The sequence below is a fragment of the Aureobasidium namibiae genome (genome assembly GCF_000721765.1).
Source record: "Aureobasidium namibiae CBS 147.97 unplaced genomic scaffold scaffold_6, whole genome shotgun sequence".
Taxonomy (NCBI): Eukaryota; Fungi; Ascomycota; class Dothideomycetes; order Dothideales; family Saccotheciaceae; genus Aureobasidium; species Aureobasidium namibiae.
In genome coordinates this window covers 14,801-31,971 of record NW_013581203.1, presented here as the reverse complement: position 1 = coordinate 31,971, position 17,171 = coordinate 14,801, and the positions used below count along the sequence as shown (strand labels likewise).

At 50.6% G+C, this 17,171-nt stretch overlaps 7 protein-coding genes across 7 annotated transcripts; all 7 read left to right on the top strand.

Moving 5' to 3' along the window:
• Positions 1–1,245: 1,245 nt before the first annotated feature.
• On the top strand, positions 1,246–2,994 carry M436DRAFT_71641 (uncharacterized protein; the record flags this gene model as incomplete). Its single annotated transcript, XM_013573224.1, has 2 exons — positions 1,246–1,540; positions 1,589–2,994. 2 exons carry the CDS (start codon positions 1,246–1,248, stop codon positions 2,992–2,994), a joined length of 1,701 nt encoding a protein of 566 aa, XP_013428678.1.
• A 274-nt stretch (positions 2,995–3,268) lies between these two features.
• M436DRAFT_25395 (uncharacterized protein) lies at positions 3,269–3,652 on the top strand (the record flags this gene model as incomplete). The annotated part of the gene is made up of 1 exon (XM_013572911.1): positions 3,269–3,652. A coding segment is annotated over one exon (384 nt), but the record flags the coding sequence as incomplete, so codon positions are not given.
• A 2,134-nt stretch (positions 3,653–5,786) lies between these two features.
• On the top strand, positions 5,787–6,683 carry M436DRAFT_43805 (uncharacterized protein; the record flags this gene model as incomplete). Its single annotated transcript, XM_013573004.1, has 1 exon — positions 5,787–6,683. A coding segment is annotated over one exon (897 nt), but the record flags the coding sequence as incomplete, so codon positions are not given.
• A 906-nt stretch (positions 6,684–7,589) lies between these two features.
• On the top strand, positions 7,590–9,348 carry M436DRAFT_43785 (putative MFS maltose transporter; the record flags this gene model as incomplete). Its single annotated transcript, XM_013573001.1, has 4 exons — positions 7,590–7,796; positions 7,846–8,324; positions 8,380–8,717; positions 8,768–9,348. The coding sequence occupies 4 exons, from the start codon at positions 7,590–7,592 to the stop codon at positions 9,346–9,348; spliced, it is 1,605 nt and encodes a 534-aa protein (XP_013428455.1).
• A 1,606-nt stretch (positions 9,349–10,954) lies between these two features.
• M436DRAFT_43334 (uncharacterized protein) lies at positions 10,955–12,555 on the top strand (the record flags this gene model as incomplete). Its single annotated transcript, XM_013572926.1, has 4 exons — positions 10,955–11,116; positions 11,169–11,503; positions 11,552–12,110; positions 12,166–12,555. The coding sequence occupies 4 exons, from the start codon at positions 10,955–10,957 to the stop codon at positions 12,553–12,555; spliced, it is 1,446 nt and encodes a 481-aa protein (XP_013428380.1).
• Positions 12,556–13,083: 528 nt separating this feature from the next.
• M436DRAFT_43791 (uncharacterized protein) lies at positions 13,084–14,781 on the top strand (the record flags this gene model as incomplete). Its single annotated transcript, XM_013573003.1, has 1 exon — positions 13,084–14,781. One exon carries the CDS (start codon positions 13,084–13,086, stop codon positions 14,779–14,781), a length of 1,698 nt encoding a protein of 565 aa, XP_013428457.1.
• A 583-nt stretch (positions 14,782–15,364) lies between these two features.
• Positions 15,365–16,970, top strand: M436DRAFT_43726 (cytochrome P450 oxidoreductase; the record flags this gene model as incomplete). The annotated part of the gene is made up of 3 exons (XM_013572995.1): positions 15,365–16,257; positions 16,306–16,750; positions 16,812–16,970. Coding segments are annotated over 3 exons (1,497 nt in total), but the record flags the coding sequence as incomplete, so codon positions are not given.
• Between the last annotated feature and the right edge of the window lie 201 nt (positions 16,971–17,171).

Sequence of the window (17,171 nt, the reverse complement as noted above, 5' to 3'; positions counted from 1 at the left end):
ATGTGTTGTTTGCCACTGTGGGCACTGGTTTAGTGGTCAATCCTCCCAGGTCGAATGTTCGTAATTGAGCTGGGAATAGTGACCTAAGACAAGGATGAACAAAGTCATATGGACGAATGTGACCAAGAGAACAAAGCTTCCATTGCTGAAACACCTTAGTTTTCTTTGTCAACTTGCAGTATAAGTGTTTTCGGCTACAAGATGGTCCCTCAGATCATGACGCTGTTCTACAGATAAGCCACCCGGTGCTTGGCTGCTCATCATGTCTCCGACAATGTCAGCTTGAGCATTTTCAATGTACCAACTTCATAGGAACGACAGGAGCCGCCACGACACAAGTACCGATCTCTCCGGGGTGCCAACTATGCTGTGTGCTTGCCAAAACCATCTTCCGAAGATCTGGTTGACTGATCCATTGGCTGTCTGCTTTACTTCTGGATACCATCGATTGTGTCTCAACCATCTTGCGATCTGCCACGCTGAGGTATCACCGTCACAGAGTTGAAGATGGAAACCGCAACATAAACCGGGATTGTTGCGAAAAGCGAGAAGCTTATCAACCCTTGATTATTATCTGGTCTTCCAGCCGTGAGTATACTCGACATCTTTCTCGCCCACAAGAGAAGAGTCGAATCCAAGCTGGACTTGTGGCATGCAAACGATCCTCGGCAGGATTGGAGCGCAGGACGACACCAGGAGGCGCTGGCTGATGGATTTACTCCCAACTCACGACTCAAGACTTAGCCTATCAAGGATCTGCGTTCTTTGAAGATACACCGCCGATCGTCGACGCCAAGGATGAGTCTGAATAAAGAAGCCGACCCATCTCGAGCTTGTCAACTCTCGTTTTCGCAACATCTCATTGTCAGCAACTTACAATTGCATGTCTGCGACTCTCAGATATGCCAATGAGATCGTCTCGACATACTAATGTGTCAAAATACGCGCGATTTGAGGTTCAATCACTTCTCCAGTATTGGCGTTAAGCAACAAGTCACTATCGACCAGCTTTTTCATGTCAGTCACTCTGGGAAAGATCGTCGCACCACCACTGATAAGGATAAAGCTTGCAACAGAATCTGCCGACAACGCAGGAGTATGGGTCTGTTGCCCGTCTGTTGCCCGCCTTTTGCCCGCGTCCAGGGTGTTCTGAGCCGACATTGGATGATAAGAAGACCATGAACCCCGCGATTGACACGGAGCATTTCGATTCATCATTATCACCCATCTCGCACTTGCAGGAAGATGGCAACGGGTTTCCAGGCGAAGCTCTCCGCAACCAGGAGGCGTACAGTGGCCAACGCCAAGACAAAGTCTCATCTTGACGGTTGGGTCCTCGAACGACAGGCGACGTCCTTCGCAAACGAAAAGGGTACTTGGTCCAACATCGACTCTGATGTAACCCCTCTGGAAAGAAGGACTTGGGGCTCATGGTCGCTACTCGGCTTCTGGTGCAGTGATGCTCTGAACGCCCAAGGCTGGGAGGGACCTAGTGCTATCATTGCAGCTGGGCTGACCTGGAGAGAGGCTTTCTACCTTTGTACGTCAGAGGGCGCACAGCTCGCAGTTCATGACTGATTTCTGAAAGCGATCACTGGAGGTATGGTCGATGCCATACCGCTAATGCTCAATGGCGCTATTGGGGCTCACTATCACATTCCATACCCCATCGTCGCTAGAGCATCTTTCGGCTACTATCTCGCGCGCTTCGCAGTCGTCACGCGGATGGCAACGGCGCTTTTCTGGCATGCGATACAGTCCTGGACCGGCAGTACAGCTACATTTCAGATGATCCGAGCTATCTGGCCAGGATTCTTGCGCGTAACCAATCGCCTACCTGCAAGCGCAGGTATCACATCTAACGAGTTGATCGCTCATATCGTCTTCTTCTGTATCCAGTTTCCCATCTTGTTGACTCCGCCACACAAACTCAAGTGGTTTTTTGCCTTCAAGACTTTGATCGTCCCAGTCGTCAGTGTAGCTACCGTCGTGGTGATGGTACGCAAGGCTGGAGGAGTCGGTGATATCTGGCACCAAGAGTACACCAAATCAGGCTCAGCCCGCTCATGGATCATCCTCAACAACTTTTCGTCGCAGTGTGGAGGTTGGGCCACCATGGCCACCAACATCCCAGACTTTACCCGGTATATGCACAACAGCAGGGGTGTGTATTGGCAGGCTCTCTTCCTGCCTGTCATCAATCTACTAATGTCAATGTTCGGTGTCATCAGTACCTCCTGCGCCAAGATCGTCTACGGTGAGTATATCTGGTCTCCACTCGAGCTGGCCGCACAGTGGGATGGCCCAGGTGGTCGATGTGGAGCTTTCTTCGTCGGCTTCTGCTGGGTTGTCGCCCAGATTGGCACGAACTTATCCGCAAGCGTCATCTCGTGCTCCAACGACCTGATCAGTCTGTTTCCAAAATACATCAACATGCGACGTGGTGTTGTCCTCACCACGTTCACGTCCTGCTGGATCATGGTCCCTTGGAAGATCGTCTATTCCGCGAACTCATTACTCACATTCATGTCTGGCTTGGCCATTTTCCTTGCGCCAATCGCTGCTTTACTTTGCACAGATTACTGGATCGTAAAGAGTCGCAACTTCGACGTTCCCGCACTGTACCGTCGCCGAGACCGCTACTGGTATACGTTCGGAATCAATTGGCGTGCCGCCGCTGCTTTCCTCGTTGCTGTTGTGCCAAACACCCCTGGCCTAGCAAAGTCTGTGAATCCGAATGTTGTTATCAACGATAGCATCCAGCATATATACGACATGAATTACCTTTACGGATTTTGTAGTGCGGCCATCGTCTATCATGTTCTCAATCGAGTGTTCCCGGCAAACGAGACGCTACTGGACCATCCCATCTACGAGGACATAGTCGTCCAAGATGGCGTTGCGATTGTCAACGATGGGGTTCAGCTCAGCAACGAACTGGGAACAGAGAAGCATGCAGCGATGACTTCTGTCACACACCTTCCATCGCCCTAAGACTCTCACGGCATCCAGCGGTGATGATCTCATATCGAAACAAAGATCTCAAAAAGCTGATATGGAGCTACGAGTACTTAACAGATCAACGTTCAGAATATTCTTTAGCATGTACCAGGATCATTATGAATGGTTATATCACCGTAGAATCGTGCCAAGACTTTACTCGTGATTTCGGGGATGTTCGAAGCCTCTGTCCACAAATCTTGTACGATCCTCCCCGTTTAGATTTGTTCAAACGCAGTTTGGCCTGCTTGAACTGTCTGCGCAGACCATGGAAGATGCCTCTCGCTGGCAGGCTGTTCGTACGCGAGACCCTCTAGCCCACTGCTCCTTCGTGTACGCCGTCACAACGACGCGTATATATTGCCGGCCGACTTGCCCAGCCCGTCTTGCCCGTCGAGCCAACGTCGTCTTTTATCACAACTCAACTGCTGCGGACAAAGACAACTTCAGACCTTGCAAGCGATGCAGTCCTGACAAAGATAGCAATACACTGGAGCGCCGTCATCGAACTGCAATCAAACAAGCTTGCGACACTATTCGTCAAAATTCTGGAGTTTGCGAGCCCGAAGATATCGCTCGAAAGCTGGGATTCTCGCCGAGATACTTCCACGGGCTCTTCAAGCGGCAGACTGGACTAACGCCGACTCAGTTCGCTGAACAATGTGTGCAGTCGTCGGATTCAACGTCGTGCAGCGTTCCTACTCAGACAAAATCATCCGAACCTTCAGCTGGCCCATCCAATCCGAGCTTCAATCTGGATATACAAGCACTGCCAGCTTCGACAAAGGCGTCAACATTGTGCACAAGTCCTACTCAGAAAGTACCATCAGCTGTCATACTGGACCCAGGTTTTAATCTAGGCATACAGGCGGTGGCAGGTTTTACACAAACTGGGACCATGGTCCACGAGAATACTGTAGTGTTGCCAGATGTATTATCTTACCCAGACTTCGGATCACCAAATCAATGCAGTTCCCCAGCGCAATCTACACCGGCTTGGTTTGACTTCACCCAATACTACAACCCACCAAGAACGGACAACGCAGGGGGCGCTGAGTAGAATCCTACACATACTCACCTGCATGTTGTGTTCGAGCATGGAGATGACATGTTTGCAAGGCATCCGGATGATCATCCCTAGAGCAGTGCCTCATATTGCTAGTAGATTGACATATCATCCAGCTGCAAGCCATCACTCGAAACGCAGAAAGGCTTGAGTTATCGAAAGTGTATCGCACACTGAGCAACACGATAGTACTGTCGATCGACAGACCAGAGATTAGAGACTAATCACACTGACTTCAACAACTAACAGAATGGGGTCGAACTTCCCAGAAAGTCCGTCGACCACCCAGATGTCGCTGCATGAATGTAATGTCATGATGTACCACACAGAACTGTCCCACAGGCATTTGGCATAGAAACCACTCGTCAAAGCTTCCAAGGTCCGCCAAACCAGATTCCTTCCCTGGCAATCAGATATCCTTCCGGGGTGAAGAACACGCCCTCTTCCTCCAACAACTCGAGCTTTTTCATCTGGTTGAAACCGCTTGGCGCCTTTTCCAGTCGCCCATAAACCCGCCCACAAAACCATTGGCGGCAATGACACGGTGGCAAGGTACTCGTGGAGCCAGTGGATTGTTCCTCAGAGCTCCACCGATGGCACGTGGAGAGGTAGAGAGCTGCTTCGCGAGTATTGCGTACGAAGTTACGGTGCCCACGGGTATGCAGAGGAGGTGTGTATATACACGCTTAATCTTGATTTAGCGCATGGATAGAAGATTGGATGAGTACTGGCGGATGCGTACTCTTTGGAATGCTGTGATTGAGGCTGAGGACAGAAGTGTGTCGATATGTATATCAGAAGGCGAAAAGTATCTGCTAGTATATTCAACCGTGCTGGCCATATTATCGTGTCTGTGGGGCGCGAAGAGAATATAGAAGTAGATAAGAATCACTACGCTCATGTGAGAGATGTCCTATTTTAAAGAGAGTGGCTGTGATCAGTGACTGATTGGCAATAGCTGGGATCTTGAAGCCGATTGGTCAATTCCGAAGCAGCGAAGCTAACGCACCGGCTCGAATAGATTGTCCGCTGCGACACCCGCGTTGTAAACTCAGCAGCCGACGGCGAGGCACTACAAAGCAGATTGTCCCATGTACTTCAAAGATCATTGAGCGCAGCTATGGACCTTATGCGACACTGTTAGAGTGCGAGAATGACATGACTCTCGACCGCAACTTGTTCCAGAGGTAGAGGAACGAAGAAGACGACTGGAAGAAAGAGGGGACAGCTTCGACTCTTTTACAGAAACGAAGTATGTCAGTGCTTAGATGTTCCCGCACTTGACGAGTTCATGGCTGAGAGTCAGTTGTAGAGTCGGAGGACCTCTGTCAACCAGTACATCATGATCCATCAATAAGGATGTCCAGAGGTAACCAGTGGAAAATCTTTCGGCCATATCGTCGAGGAGTCCGGAGGATCACCAGGACTTTTGCTATCTAGCCGAAGGTCCCGCCCGGATCATTGCTGTTCATACCGAGAGAAACTGAATATCTTTCTCTTCTGTCTCTTCTCTCTCTATATTGCTGTGCCATTGTCTACGCAAGTGCCAGCAAAAAGCGATTTCGGACGAATGCTCAGGAGTCTGAGAATTCAGGCTCAGTCACACACCAAGCGTCCCAGTAATACCTTGTTCAACCATGATCGCTAATCAAGGTAACCATAGTGAACTATGTTATATGTAATGTTGTCGAAAAGCTGACAAGTCTTCGAAGTAGAGCCAAGCGCGACATGGCAAGATCGATCCATAATAATGGAAGGTACACTGAACATGCGCGAACTCGGAAGCCTTCGCACAAGCGACGGTAAACACATCATCAAGGGTCGCCTCTTTCGAAGTGCAGACCTCGCTCAGATCACTATCAACGATATACAAGCCCTGGAGCAACTCGGTATAAAGACGGTTGTAGACTTGCGCGGCCCGAAAGAAGCTCTCGACCACCCCGATAAGGTACCTAAAGGAACAAAAATTGTACCAAGTCCAATCATTGGAAGCGATACTGGCGATGCAATCGATGGGACGACTATCCGAACACTTGTTTCCAGCGCAGGTCTCCCAGACACAATGCTGGATTTCGCCAAAGTCAGCCAGCATGGACCTTATTATCGAATGCTTTTTCTCGTGAACAGTTATGGTACGGAAAGCCATACGTCCCGCTTGTCAAAGTATCGCCCTTTCTTCGGCGCCCTCCTCAACCTGGCTCCGAATGAAAACATCTTGGTCCATTGTACTGGAGGACGCGATCGCACTGGCGTTGGTATAGCGTTATTGCTCAAAGCCCTTGGCGTGTCTCAGCAAGACATCGAGGCTGACTTTGTGGCTTCCAACCAAGCTCTCCAGCCAAGCCGCGAAGACCCAGATTCGACGACCTTTCTTCGATTCCATGCCGCCAACGTGTTTCTGCAGCCACCAGAAAACAAATACTACCAACGGGTTGCAAAAGAACTTGGAGCACCACCGGAAAGCATCAGGAATGCTGTCAAACTCAGGACAGACCTGCTAAGACGTATGTTTGCATCCATAGATGCTCGGTACGGATCTTTTCCATTGTTCCTCGAGAGTCAGTTGGGAGTAGGCTTAAAGGAGCTAGAAACTCTAAGACAAAAATTTATATTATAGGAGAGGTTCGTACGTCAGATACTCGAAAAGTATTTGGAGGGAGGAGAAGATCGTTTTTGCCGGTTATTGATCGCCTCTGAGACGAAGGATGCCTACCAAGCGACGTACTCGCCACCTCCAGCCTGAACGCTGACAAGCGATGGTGCTAGACACCATAGTAATGTCGAAACCCAAGAACGTGTTTGTTATAGGAACTCTCTATCCAACTCGATATCATTGCGCAGTTGACAGTTCGACCCATTGTTACACATTCGCAAGAATTGGACGAGTTCGTAAGCATGCTGAACATCTGTTAAGCTACATCTATCAATTTAATTGCGGCGTTCCGGCGATCCGGCATTTTTCCTGTTGCGGGAGCTCGATCGCGAGTCCAATGAAATCCAGCCGGTGAGTGGATAGGTAGATGGAGATCATGAAGATGAGGGCGGCGAGTAAATTGGCTTTTGTAACGGTGTGCTTAAGGAAGATCTTGACTCCTCAGACTTGAGGATCGTCGGTAAAAGAGTTGCTCAGGCGACAGCGGCAGGACACGAGCACGGAAGATAGCGATACGGAAGGGTTCCTCCAGAGAGCTCGTACCCCATGGAGAAATACATGAGACAGGAACCAAGCCACCCGGTGTTCATTCTCCCGATTCTGGGGTATTCAGCCGTAATGGAGGCCCACACTCCGCTTAACCGTGCCAGATTCTCGAGTCTAGCGTTGCACTAAGCCCCGGACCCCACCGGCAGAGGATCCCCCGCAGCACACTTCGGCACGATGCAGGCTAATACAACGAAACCACTTTGCGCGCTTAGAGTAATGGCCCGAACTATCGGGTTATCGTTGTGCATAAAGCCAGTCATTCCTCCCCCTGCTTGTCCATCTTGTCTTGTCACCTCCAAGGCTTCCCCACAAACCGACAACATGAGCAACATTAACGAAAAGCCGCTTTCGGCGATGGAAGTCGAAACCCACCATGCCGAGTCGGGCTACGATGTCGACGAGAAAGGCGGCTTGGACAGAGCGGGTGCTATCGATGCCGAGAATCTCGAGCATAGCATGGGAGTTTGGGAGTCCATCAAGGCTTATCCGGCTGCCAGTTGGTGGGCCTTCGTCATGTCGTGCACCATTGTGAGTCTCTTGAACAAGCCAAGAACTACATTTTCTAACATTGCATCAGATTATGGAATCCTACTGCGTCTTCCTGATGGGACAATTCATCGCTACAAAGCAATTTGCCAAGGACTTTGGCGTTCGCAGCCCTGTCAGTGGCGAATATATCATCGAAGCCTCCTGGCAATCGGCCTTCCAATGCGCTGGCCCAGTCGGCGCTTTCATTGGTTGCTTCCTCGCTGGTCCCATCACCTCTGCCATTGGCTACCGTTGGGCGACCATTGGTGGTCTTATGGCGCTCAACGGCTTCATCTTCGTGTTCTACTTCGGTAACAGCCAGGGCATGTTCCTCGCCTCTCAGATCTTGGAAGGCATCCCATGGGGCATTTTCATCGCCAATGCTCCTGCTTATTGCGCCGAGATTGTGCCCATGAGATTGAGAGCGCCCGCGACCCAGATGTTGCAAATGTTCTGGGCGATCGGTTCTATCATCGTCGGTGGTATCACTTACCACTTCCAGTCCAAGATGGACGCCTCTGCTTACAGGTACGTCTATACTGATGTCTGACACAAAGAATCGTTTTACTAACAGTGTCATCAGAGTTCCCATCGCACTCCAGTGGATGTTCCCAACTCCTCTCGCTATCCTCCTGTTCCTGGCACCCGAATCACCATGGTGGCTCGTACGCAAGGGCAAGCTGGCTGAGGCAGAGAAGGCTATCAAGCGTCTTGGCCGCCGCAGTGCAAACGACAACCCCAGGGATCAAGTATCCATGATGCGTCGTACCATTGAGCTGGAGAAGACGGTGAAGAAGCCCACTCTGATTGAGTTGTGGAAGGGCACTGATCGCTACCGCACATTGATCGTATGCGGTGTGTATGCATCTCAAAATCTGACTGGTAACTTGATTGCCAATCAGGCTGTCTATTTCTTCAAGCGTAAGTCTAATGAGAACCTACATACTCGCACGAGACTGACATAATTACAGAGGCTGGTATGGCAGACGACACTGCCTTCGCGCTCGGCCTCATCACCTCTGCCCTCCAATGGATCATGGTCATGATCTCCTGGGTCTTGACCACCTACCTGGGCCGCCGCACCATCTACGTCTACGGCCAAGCTATCGCCACTTGCTTCTTGGTTGCGCTCGGTATCGCGGCCTCTGTTGGTAAGAGCACAGCAGCCTCCAACGCACAAGCTTCCCTCGGCCTCCTCGTCTCGGTCCTCTTCTGTCTCGGCCCCGCCCCTACCTCGTATGCCATCATCGGAGAAACCTCTTCCGTGCGCCTGAGACCATTGACGACCGGTATCGGACGTGCTGCATACTACTTGGTCAACATTCCGTGCATCTTCCTTGCAAGTTACATGCTCAACACGGACAAGTGGAACCTTGGAGGCAAGAGTGGCTATATCTGGGCCGGTACTGCGTTAATCTGCACCGTCATGAGTTGGATTTGGATTCCTGAGATGAAGAACAGATCCTTCCGTGAGATTGACATTCTGTTTACTCGCAAGGTCCAGGCTCGTAAGTGGAGCAAGACGGTGATTGATGTCCAGGATGACGAGTAGTTGTTGTTTGCTGTTTGCGATGAGCTTGACGGGATGCTTCGTGTACATTTGGGGTCGATAGTTTCGAGTTTCAATTGATCTTTACTATCTCCATACTATCAAATCACCCAGACGCTCGAAATGAGTTCGATAAGATGCAAGCCGTGGTAGAGCTGGAAAGATAACACAGGAGCACAAACTACATCAAGATGTTTTTCAGTTTCAGCTTGCTTTCTGACTTCAAGTCCTTGGGCAATTTGGTACACGTATAGCCGCTGTTGTTGTCGTCCATTCAGGCACCATCTTCCGCGATCCTGGTCCCAACCGTCCAAAGTCGGACTGGCTTTGTGCATTGGAAATCATGATCCGCATCCTGTAACAGGCATTGCGGTGTTGTCCTTGAAACGCGTCGGTCTGTGGCTGCTTGTCCCTTTCATCCAGCCAAAGGAGATGTTAGAAGTCGTACTACGTGTTCGGCACGGCTATGCTGTGCTACATTCCTCGTGTATATTGCTTGGACGGTGGAAGCCATGGACTGTTTTCGCGAGTAAGAGTCCCTTGACGTGAGAAGAGGAGAGAGGTTTTAGCATTCGCATGAATGCGCTACAATCGCAGCTCGCGACGGTAAAAAGGCGTATACCGGCTAGATTGCAGAGGGCGCTACTGTATAGTAGAGGATAAATTGACAAGCGGCGCGTGACTGCAAGCGCCTACAGTTGTGCAGGCGCCCTCATTCCGGTATTGTGAAGCCTGCTCTTTCTTGTGTGGCGCTGCATGGGCAGCATTTGCCAATCCCATCATCTCATCGTCCAGCGGTGCATGATGAGTGGCAAAGTGTGTGCTGGTTGTGATTCGATTGCCATGGGCATCGTTCGGGGTGCGGAGAGCGACGAAGGAGACGTGAGAGCGGCGGTGGAGACGTGAGAGCGACGAAGGAGACGTTACTGGGAGCCCTGGAAGCCTTGAGAGCCTTGGGAGCTCTTGGACGACCGGTGCGACAAGTCTCGATCAGCCTACTGTCGACTTGGGAGTTTTGTTATTATTGACGCGTCATGACAAAGTCGATCCGTGTTCATCTCGTGTCTTGGCGTGGCCCTCGAGCTTTGGCAGAGCTACAACCCTGTACGCTTCCGCAGACCACTCTTTTTGACCTTCCAGCAAATTCATCGATAGTACCCTTCGTACCCATCGTGTGACTCTATCAGCCGCTATCAGGGCAGGCATCGAGCTTTTTTCGTCGTGGCAAATTCGTTGATGCTGGCGTTCATGCTCAAGTTTTCCTGATTTTCCTTCGACTGCTCACCTCTCCAGCATGTATCTCGAAAAAAACAGTCACCGGGTTTGCGACAATCGCATGTGTTGCGACATACGTCGCTCTGCTTTATCTTTACAGCAACGACAACCGGGTTGTCATCACTACGAACCCTAAAATCCATTCTAGATCGACCGTTGTCAATATCCATCCCACTCATTTCTTTCGCTGAGCCCTAAACAACGTCGCCATGCGTTCCACTTCTCTTGATCGAGCCAGCCTCCTAGGTCTCTCTGCGATAACCGTCACTCTGCTTGTAGACCACAATTCCTAGCCATGCAGATGCCAGACTCGGATTCTCATAGACAGAGCGACATGGAGACATCAACGAAGAGCTCGTCACCCCACAATGGAATTGCTGACTTCTTCGCCCCTGACGTCTTCCAGGCCGTCCTGAGTGATCCTGCCACTGCGATGCGCCTCAGATCATTCTGCGAATCAAATGCTTGTGGCGAAACTATCGCTTTCCTGGAAAAGGTACGTCCAGGTGGTGCGACTAGTTTTATACAGAGACCAACCAGAAGTCCAGATCGAGCAGTATCGCAGTCTTCTGGCTCAAGCACAAGAGATGCTGTTGGATATCCATGCTACCTATACTTCTCCCGATGCAACCGAACCAGTCAACATCACCGAGAACATATCAAGCGGTCTGGCTCCCGCCATCGACACTGCGACTACTGTCACATTCTATGCGATGCAGGATATATTCGCCCCTGCCCGAAAACATGTAGAAGATCTGATCCGCGATGACATCTATCCTCGATTCGTGACACACCAACTAACGACAAGCGCGGCGACCGCGTTGGTCCATGATCGGAAGACTTACCAAGGACTCGGTGACTGCTTTTGTCTTACAGATCCTAGGTAGGATGGTTCCGTGTCCATACTCAGCCTGGTATTAACACAAATCAGCATTGCGGATAACGCAATACTATACGCTTCCGATGGCTTCATCGATGTCACAGGCTACAGCCGCCGCGATATCATACCACGTAATTGTCGCTTCTTACAGGGCGAAAAAACCGACCGTTCATCTGTGGTTCGTCTGAAGTTAGCTATCGACAATGGTCAGGAGACCGTTCAGCTCCTTCTGAATTACCGAAAGGACGGCACTCCTTTCTGGAACCTTCTGTATGTCGCTCCTCTTCGTGATGAGGCCGGAAACATTGTCTTCTTCCTTGGTGGTCAGATTGACTGTTCGACAACAATCCATGGCAAACCCGACGTGATGAAGATTTTGGAGCTGGATGACAGGAAACTCGGCAACGATCTGGCAGTAAAAGACTCGTCAGGCTCAACATACGTACCTCCAAGAGAGCATTTTAAGAGGCATCGCCACATTTTCAAGTCAACTTCGCGAGTGCCTACAGAAGTCAGACAAGGACCGGGCATGGAAAATGACCTGATCCAACGGCTTGGGGGTATTGGCCTCGAGAACCAGATGCGGATGTTCCAAACGGCATACTCCAAGGTAGATGCCTCTTCTGGGAGACGTACAGGTTTCATTTACTGACGTGTGTATGCAGTATATTGTTCTTAAGGTGAAAGACCGAGGGAGCTTCAATATCGCGCACCTGTCCAAGTCTGCAAGCGACTTACTGCGGCTGAGTCGGGCGCAAGGAACAGCTGAACGAATCATGAACGAAGACATCTTCAAAGTCCTCGCTGAACGCTCACCCTCATCATCGACTGTCATGAAGTCATACAAGAAGACAGTGACAGATTTCTTGGGTCAGGGAAAGTCGGTGAGCGTGGACATGGAGATAGCAATTGTGGATATCGCTCGGGGCACGCCGCCGACATGGCCTGCAGTCAAGACAGAACGACGCCTAGTCAGTCACTGGACGCCTTGCAAGGACGAGGAAGGACGGGTAAAATATGTCGTGCTTATCCTCGCGGAGACAAGGGAATTGTAAGTGTCTGCAACAGTCAATGGTATTTTCACCGACACCTCCTCTACTGCAAGTGGTGCTAGCGCTTCTGATCTTGCTAGCAAATTTGTTACTGTTGACGCAGCAAAGCCTGGCATGCTGATCGGTGTCATGGCTGCCGTGTCGGGCTCTCACGTGACCTTCAGAGAACACTCATTTCTGTCTCTCTCGGTCAACAAAGCGTTGAACAAGTTCGCTTGGATGAAAGCACACGCAGAAAAACGGCGCCAAGGGGAATTTGTACCGAGGGAACCATTGGAGGTCGCAAACTCCGGAATTCTGTTGACGCGACAAAGTTCAAGAAGCGTTCCCTCGCGCATCTGCAAGCTCTATAGCTTTGTTTACACGAGACAAAGGGGTGATATAAAGCTGTACTAACGCCTCTCCTATCTTTTGTTCTGTCGCATTTTCTGAGGACCATCGGTTATGAGTGGTGGGATCTCGTGGCGGTAGACTTACATAGTCTACTGCTCGATAAGTCGCTTGTCGCCGTTCAATTTTGGCTGACGCACAATGGCTGACGACGCCCGACCTCGTGCATGCTTGACATGCAAACGACGAAGAATCAAATGCGACCGAGCTAAACCTTCCTGCGCGAGATGTGTCTTGGCAGTAGAGTATTGCGAATGGTCCAAGCCTGTCGCAAAACCCAAGATCAGGTTTGTGGACTCAAGTCAGGCTGTCGCGGCACGCGCCAAATCTTCTGAGAAACAGATCACACCCAAGCCACCAACCACGCCGAAGTATGCCCTGCATGATGACCTGGAGACGCAAGCGATCGCATTTTTCGTCCGAAACTATATTCTCGACAAAAAACCAAATGGAGGACCTACTCCTGGATTATTCGGCCACGTCATGCCTGCAGTGTCTTCCTCAAGGACCTCTCCAGCTGGCATGTCGATTTCTGCTGTGGCTCTGACAGTGTTCTCGAAATGGCGTATGGACCAAAGCTTGACCAAACGTGTTCCCGGAGTCTTAGGTCAGGCTATAAAGAGTTTGTCTCAGGATCTTCAGAAGAAAGACTCGAGACATTCTGATCTTACTCTACTGACCACATTATTATTACAATACCACTCTGCCGTCGAGTCTTTGTTATTTTCCAAGAAAAGTACAATTGTGCATCATCTTGGTGCGCTTGCTTTGGTCAAAGACTTTGGCGATCCTTCAACTTGGTCAGCCATCGCTAGCGAGTTTGTTGGCTGCTTAATCCACCTCGAGGTTACGAAGGCCATTCGCGAGCAGCGTACAGTACACCCGGAGGTTCGCTACTGGAGATCAATTATCGGAGCGACTACAGTGGATCCTATCAGATATCTGGACGATCTAGGCATTCAAGTCGCTGATATGCAGTTCCGAGCATCTGCGCTGCAAGAACGCATCGGTCTTGGCTTGTCATTCGAGGAGGTGTACTCGCTCTTGGATGACATGCACAAACTCGACGAATGCCTTGTTTTGTGGCAAGGAAATGTATCTAGGTTCTGGGGCCCGTTCAACTGGACGCCCCCGAGTATCATCTTCCCGCCAATTCAAGCCTTCCAAGGATCTTGCCATGTGTACACCTCAATCAATGCGGCTAGGAGGTTGAACGACTTGCGCAGTTATCGCCTGACTCTCGCGACGACAGCTCTTAAGCTGATTCGCGAACGAGAAAGAAGCTGGCCTGAGTTTTGTGAGTCGATTCCTGGTCATAGTAGCGTGCATGGAATCATGAGTCGCATCCAGTGGCTGGTCGACGGTATCTGCGCATCGGTTCCTTTTTGTCTTGGCAACAGAAGTAGAGCTGGATCTCTCTTGGATTTCAGCCAGGCGAGCTGGACATTCCCTACGTGTCACGACATGTCCGAGATGTACGGACTCTATGGACGGCTGGCAGAGCCAATGGGAGTCGAATCCCCTTTGGACCATTACAGTCATGGTCTCACGCAAGGTTCGTGGCTCATGTTGAGCAACCTTGCTCTGCTCGTTGCCATGTTTTTGGGTAGCAAAGCTTTGATTCCGGCACTCCCAGTCACAGAAGGGCAGTTGCCATGGATATGTCAGCAATACCTTCGTAATCTATCATTGAACGCGATCGAGTGGACGCATGATAGCTTGCTGGTGGAGAGGGTACTCACGGGCGCGAATCTGCCTCCCGCAAATGTACTCATTTCTGAAGCAAGCAGATGCGTGCGACGCGTTTCGCGCGGCCTTCAGCTCCGAGATGATCCTTGATCCATGGTTCGGAACCAGAGGCAGGAGCTGCTCTGGTGTTGCCATCTGCGCATCCACTGTGCACGACGAGTATCATCGTTTCCGAACTCAGTTGCAAGGTGATTGCCGCATTGGCAAGAAGATGCCGGAGAGGAACAGCACTTGGTCAATATCGGGACCTCCACAGCTAAGCACAGGTTTGATCATGTTGCTTTGGGAGCGAGTCAAGAACATACCCCACATCGCTCGAGACATGTCGCTTCACTCAACGCAAATCACGGTATGCGCTTCTCAAGCAGTTGCATATGGGATGATGACACAAGTGGAGCTGAAAACGGTACCGAGTCAAAGATGGACGGTATCCAACATCGGGAGCCGATGGCGAAACTGGTTGCTGACCTGGGATATGCCAGGTCGCCAAAGGCCGAATGTCGATCACCCTCTTGTCAATGCTGTGAGGGGTAAGAACGCCGCGTCCTTCGGCCGTTACGTATGTCTGTGTGTAGGCAATCATTCTAGAAAACGAGCTTCACCATCTCCGTCGCACTGAGTTTGTCACAGCGGTGCAGAATCGACACTGTCATCTCTTTTCACAATACAATTCGTCTTGACCCTCGAGATCCTCGGACTGCTTGTCCTTGGCTATAGCTTGGTATGGACAGCCTATGTTAGACTCTTCCATCCCCTTAAACACATACCTGGCCCCTCTTGGGCCTCTGTCTCCCGACTATGGATGGTACATCGCATTCGTCAAGGGGATATGGAGGTAGTGCAACGAAGGCTCTACGAACGATACGGACCCCTGGTCGGGATCGCACCCGATGAAGTGGCATGTGCCGACCCGGAAGCCATTCGGAAGATTTATCGCACACAAGCACCATTGAGCAAGACGCACTTTGACCCAGTGTGGGGGTCGAATAACTTGTCCAAATACCCGGACCACTTCGTCAATACGGACGAAAAGCTTCACAGTAGTCGCAGACGTATCGTCAATAATATCTACAGCATGTCCACCATCCTCACCCTCGAACCGTATAGCGACGATTGTGGTGCCATGTTGATCCAACGGCTGGACAAATTTGCGACTTCAGGCACAGTGGTTAACCTCGGGCAATGGTTGCACTGGTATGCCTTTGATGTTATCGGAGAGCTCTTCTTTGGGAAAGCCTTCGGTTTCATGTCAGAAGCAGAAGATCACAAGTCATACATCGGAGCACTGGAAACACTGGTTCCTGTCCTCTGCCAAGCTGCGGTCGCCTCTCCTATAGTACAGCGCATAACTCATGGATCTGCTGCTATCAATCCAGCTACGAAGGAAGCCACGAAAGCGATCAAGCATATCGAGGAAGCCGCGCGTTTGAGTGTTGACGGGCGCCTCGAAGATGAGGGGACAGGCAGGCACGATCTACTGCGTCATCTGCTTGAGATCTCGAGATCCAAGGGCGACAAGGTAGATTTTGGTGTTGGCGAAGTCAAGCTAGAGGCTTACAGTGCCCTGTAAGTTGCTTTCAACTCGCTTCGCTGCCGTCACTGACCAATTTTCAGGTTCGCCGGAGCCAACACGACGGCCATTGGCTTGAGGACTGTCTTCCATCATCTGCTCAAGCATCCTCATGTTTTACAAGACTTGCGCGATGAACTGGACACTGCTGCTAGTGAGGGTCGCCTCTCTAATCCGCCACGTTTCGCCGAAGCATCAAAGCTTCCACTGCTGACGTCGACCATCAAGGAAGCAATGCGTCTCCATCCGAGTGTGGCACTTACCATGCCCCGGCTCGTCGGTGACTCAGGACTTGAGCTTGCTGGCACTGTGATCCCGCCTGGTTGGAAGGTCGGTATGAACGCTGCTGTGATCGGACGCAGCAAATCTGTGTACGGACCTGATGCAGACGAGTTCCGTCCCCAAAGATGGCTAGAAAGTGGTGGTGAGATTTTGGACAGATACAATCTTGTATTTGGTGGTGGAACTAGGACTTGCATCGGCAAAAATGTGAGAACATCCTGTCCCTCACGCCAAACCTCGGAAATTCGCTTGCTAAACCTTTACGCAGATCTCTCTTAGCGAAATACACAAGATCGTGCCTCTGGTTGTACAGAGGTATGATATCAGCTTGAAGCATCCTGACAGAGCCTGGACCACCAAGAACTGTTGGTTCAACAAGCAGGAAGGTCTTGAGGTTCTGATCAGCAGGAGGAAGTCTGAATATTAGCCCTGGGAGGATACATCAAGCTCGTATGTAAGGGAACTTTATGAGCAAACAGATTGATTGTAAACTTTTTATAGAAAGATCTGACAATCATCACATATCATCCGCCTCTGTCGTCTTGACGTTCTTCGCATTTATTGGTCGTCCAACATTTGAGGCAGTCGTGTTCACGGTCTGCTTGACCAAGAACAAGCCATGTCAGTT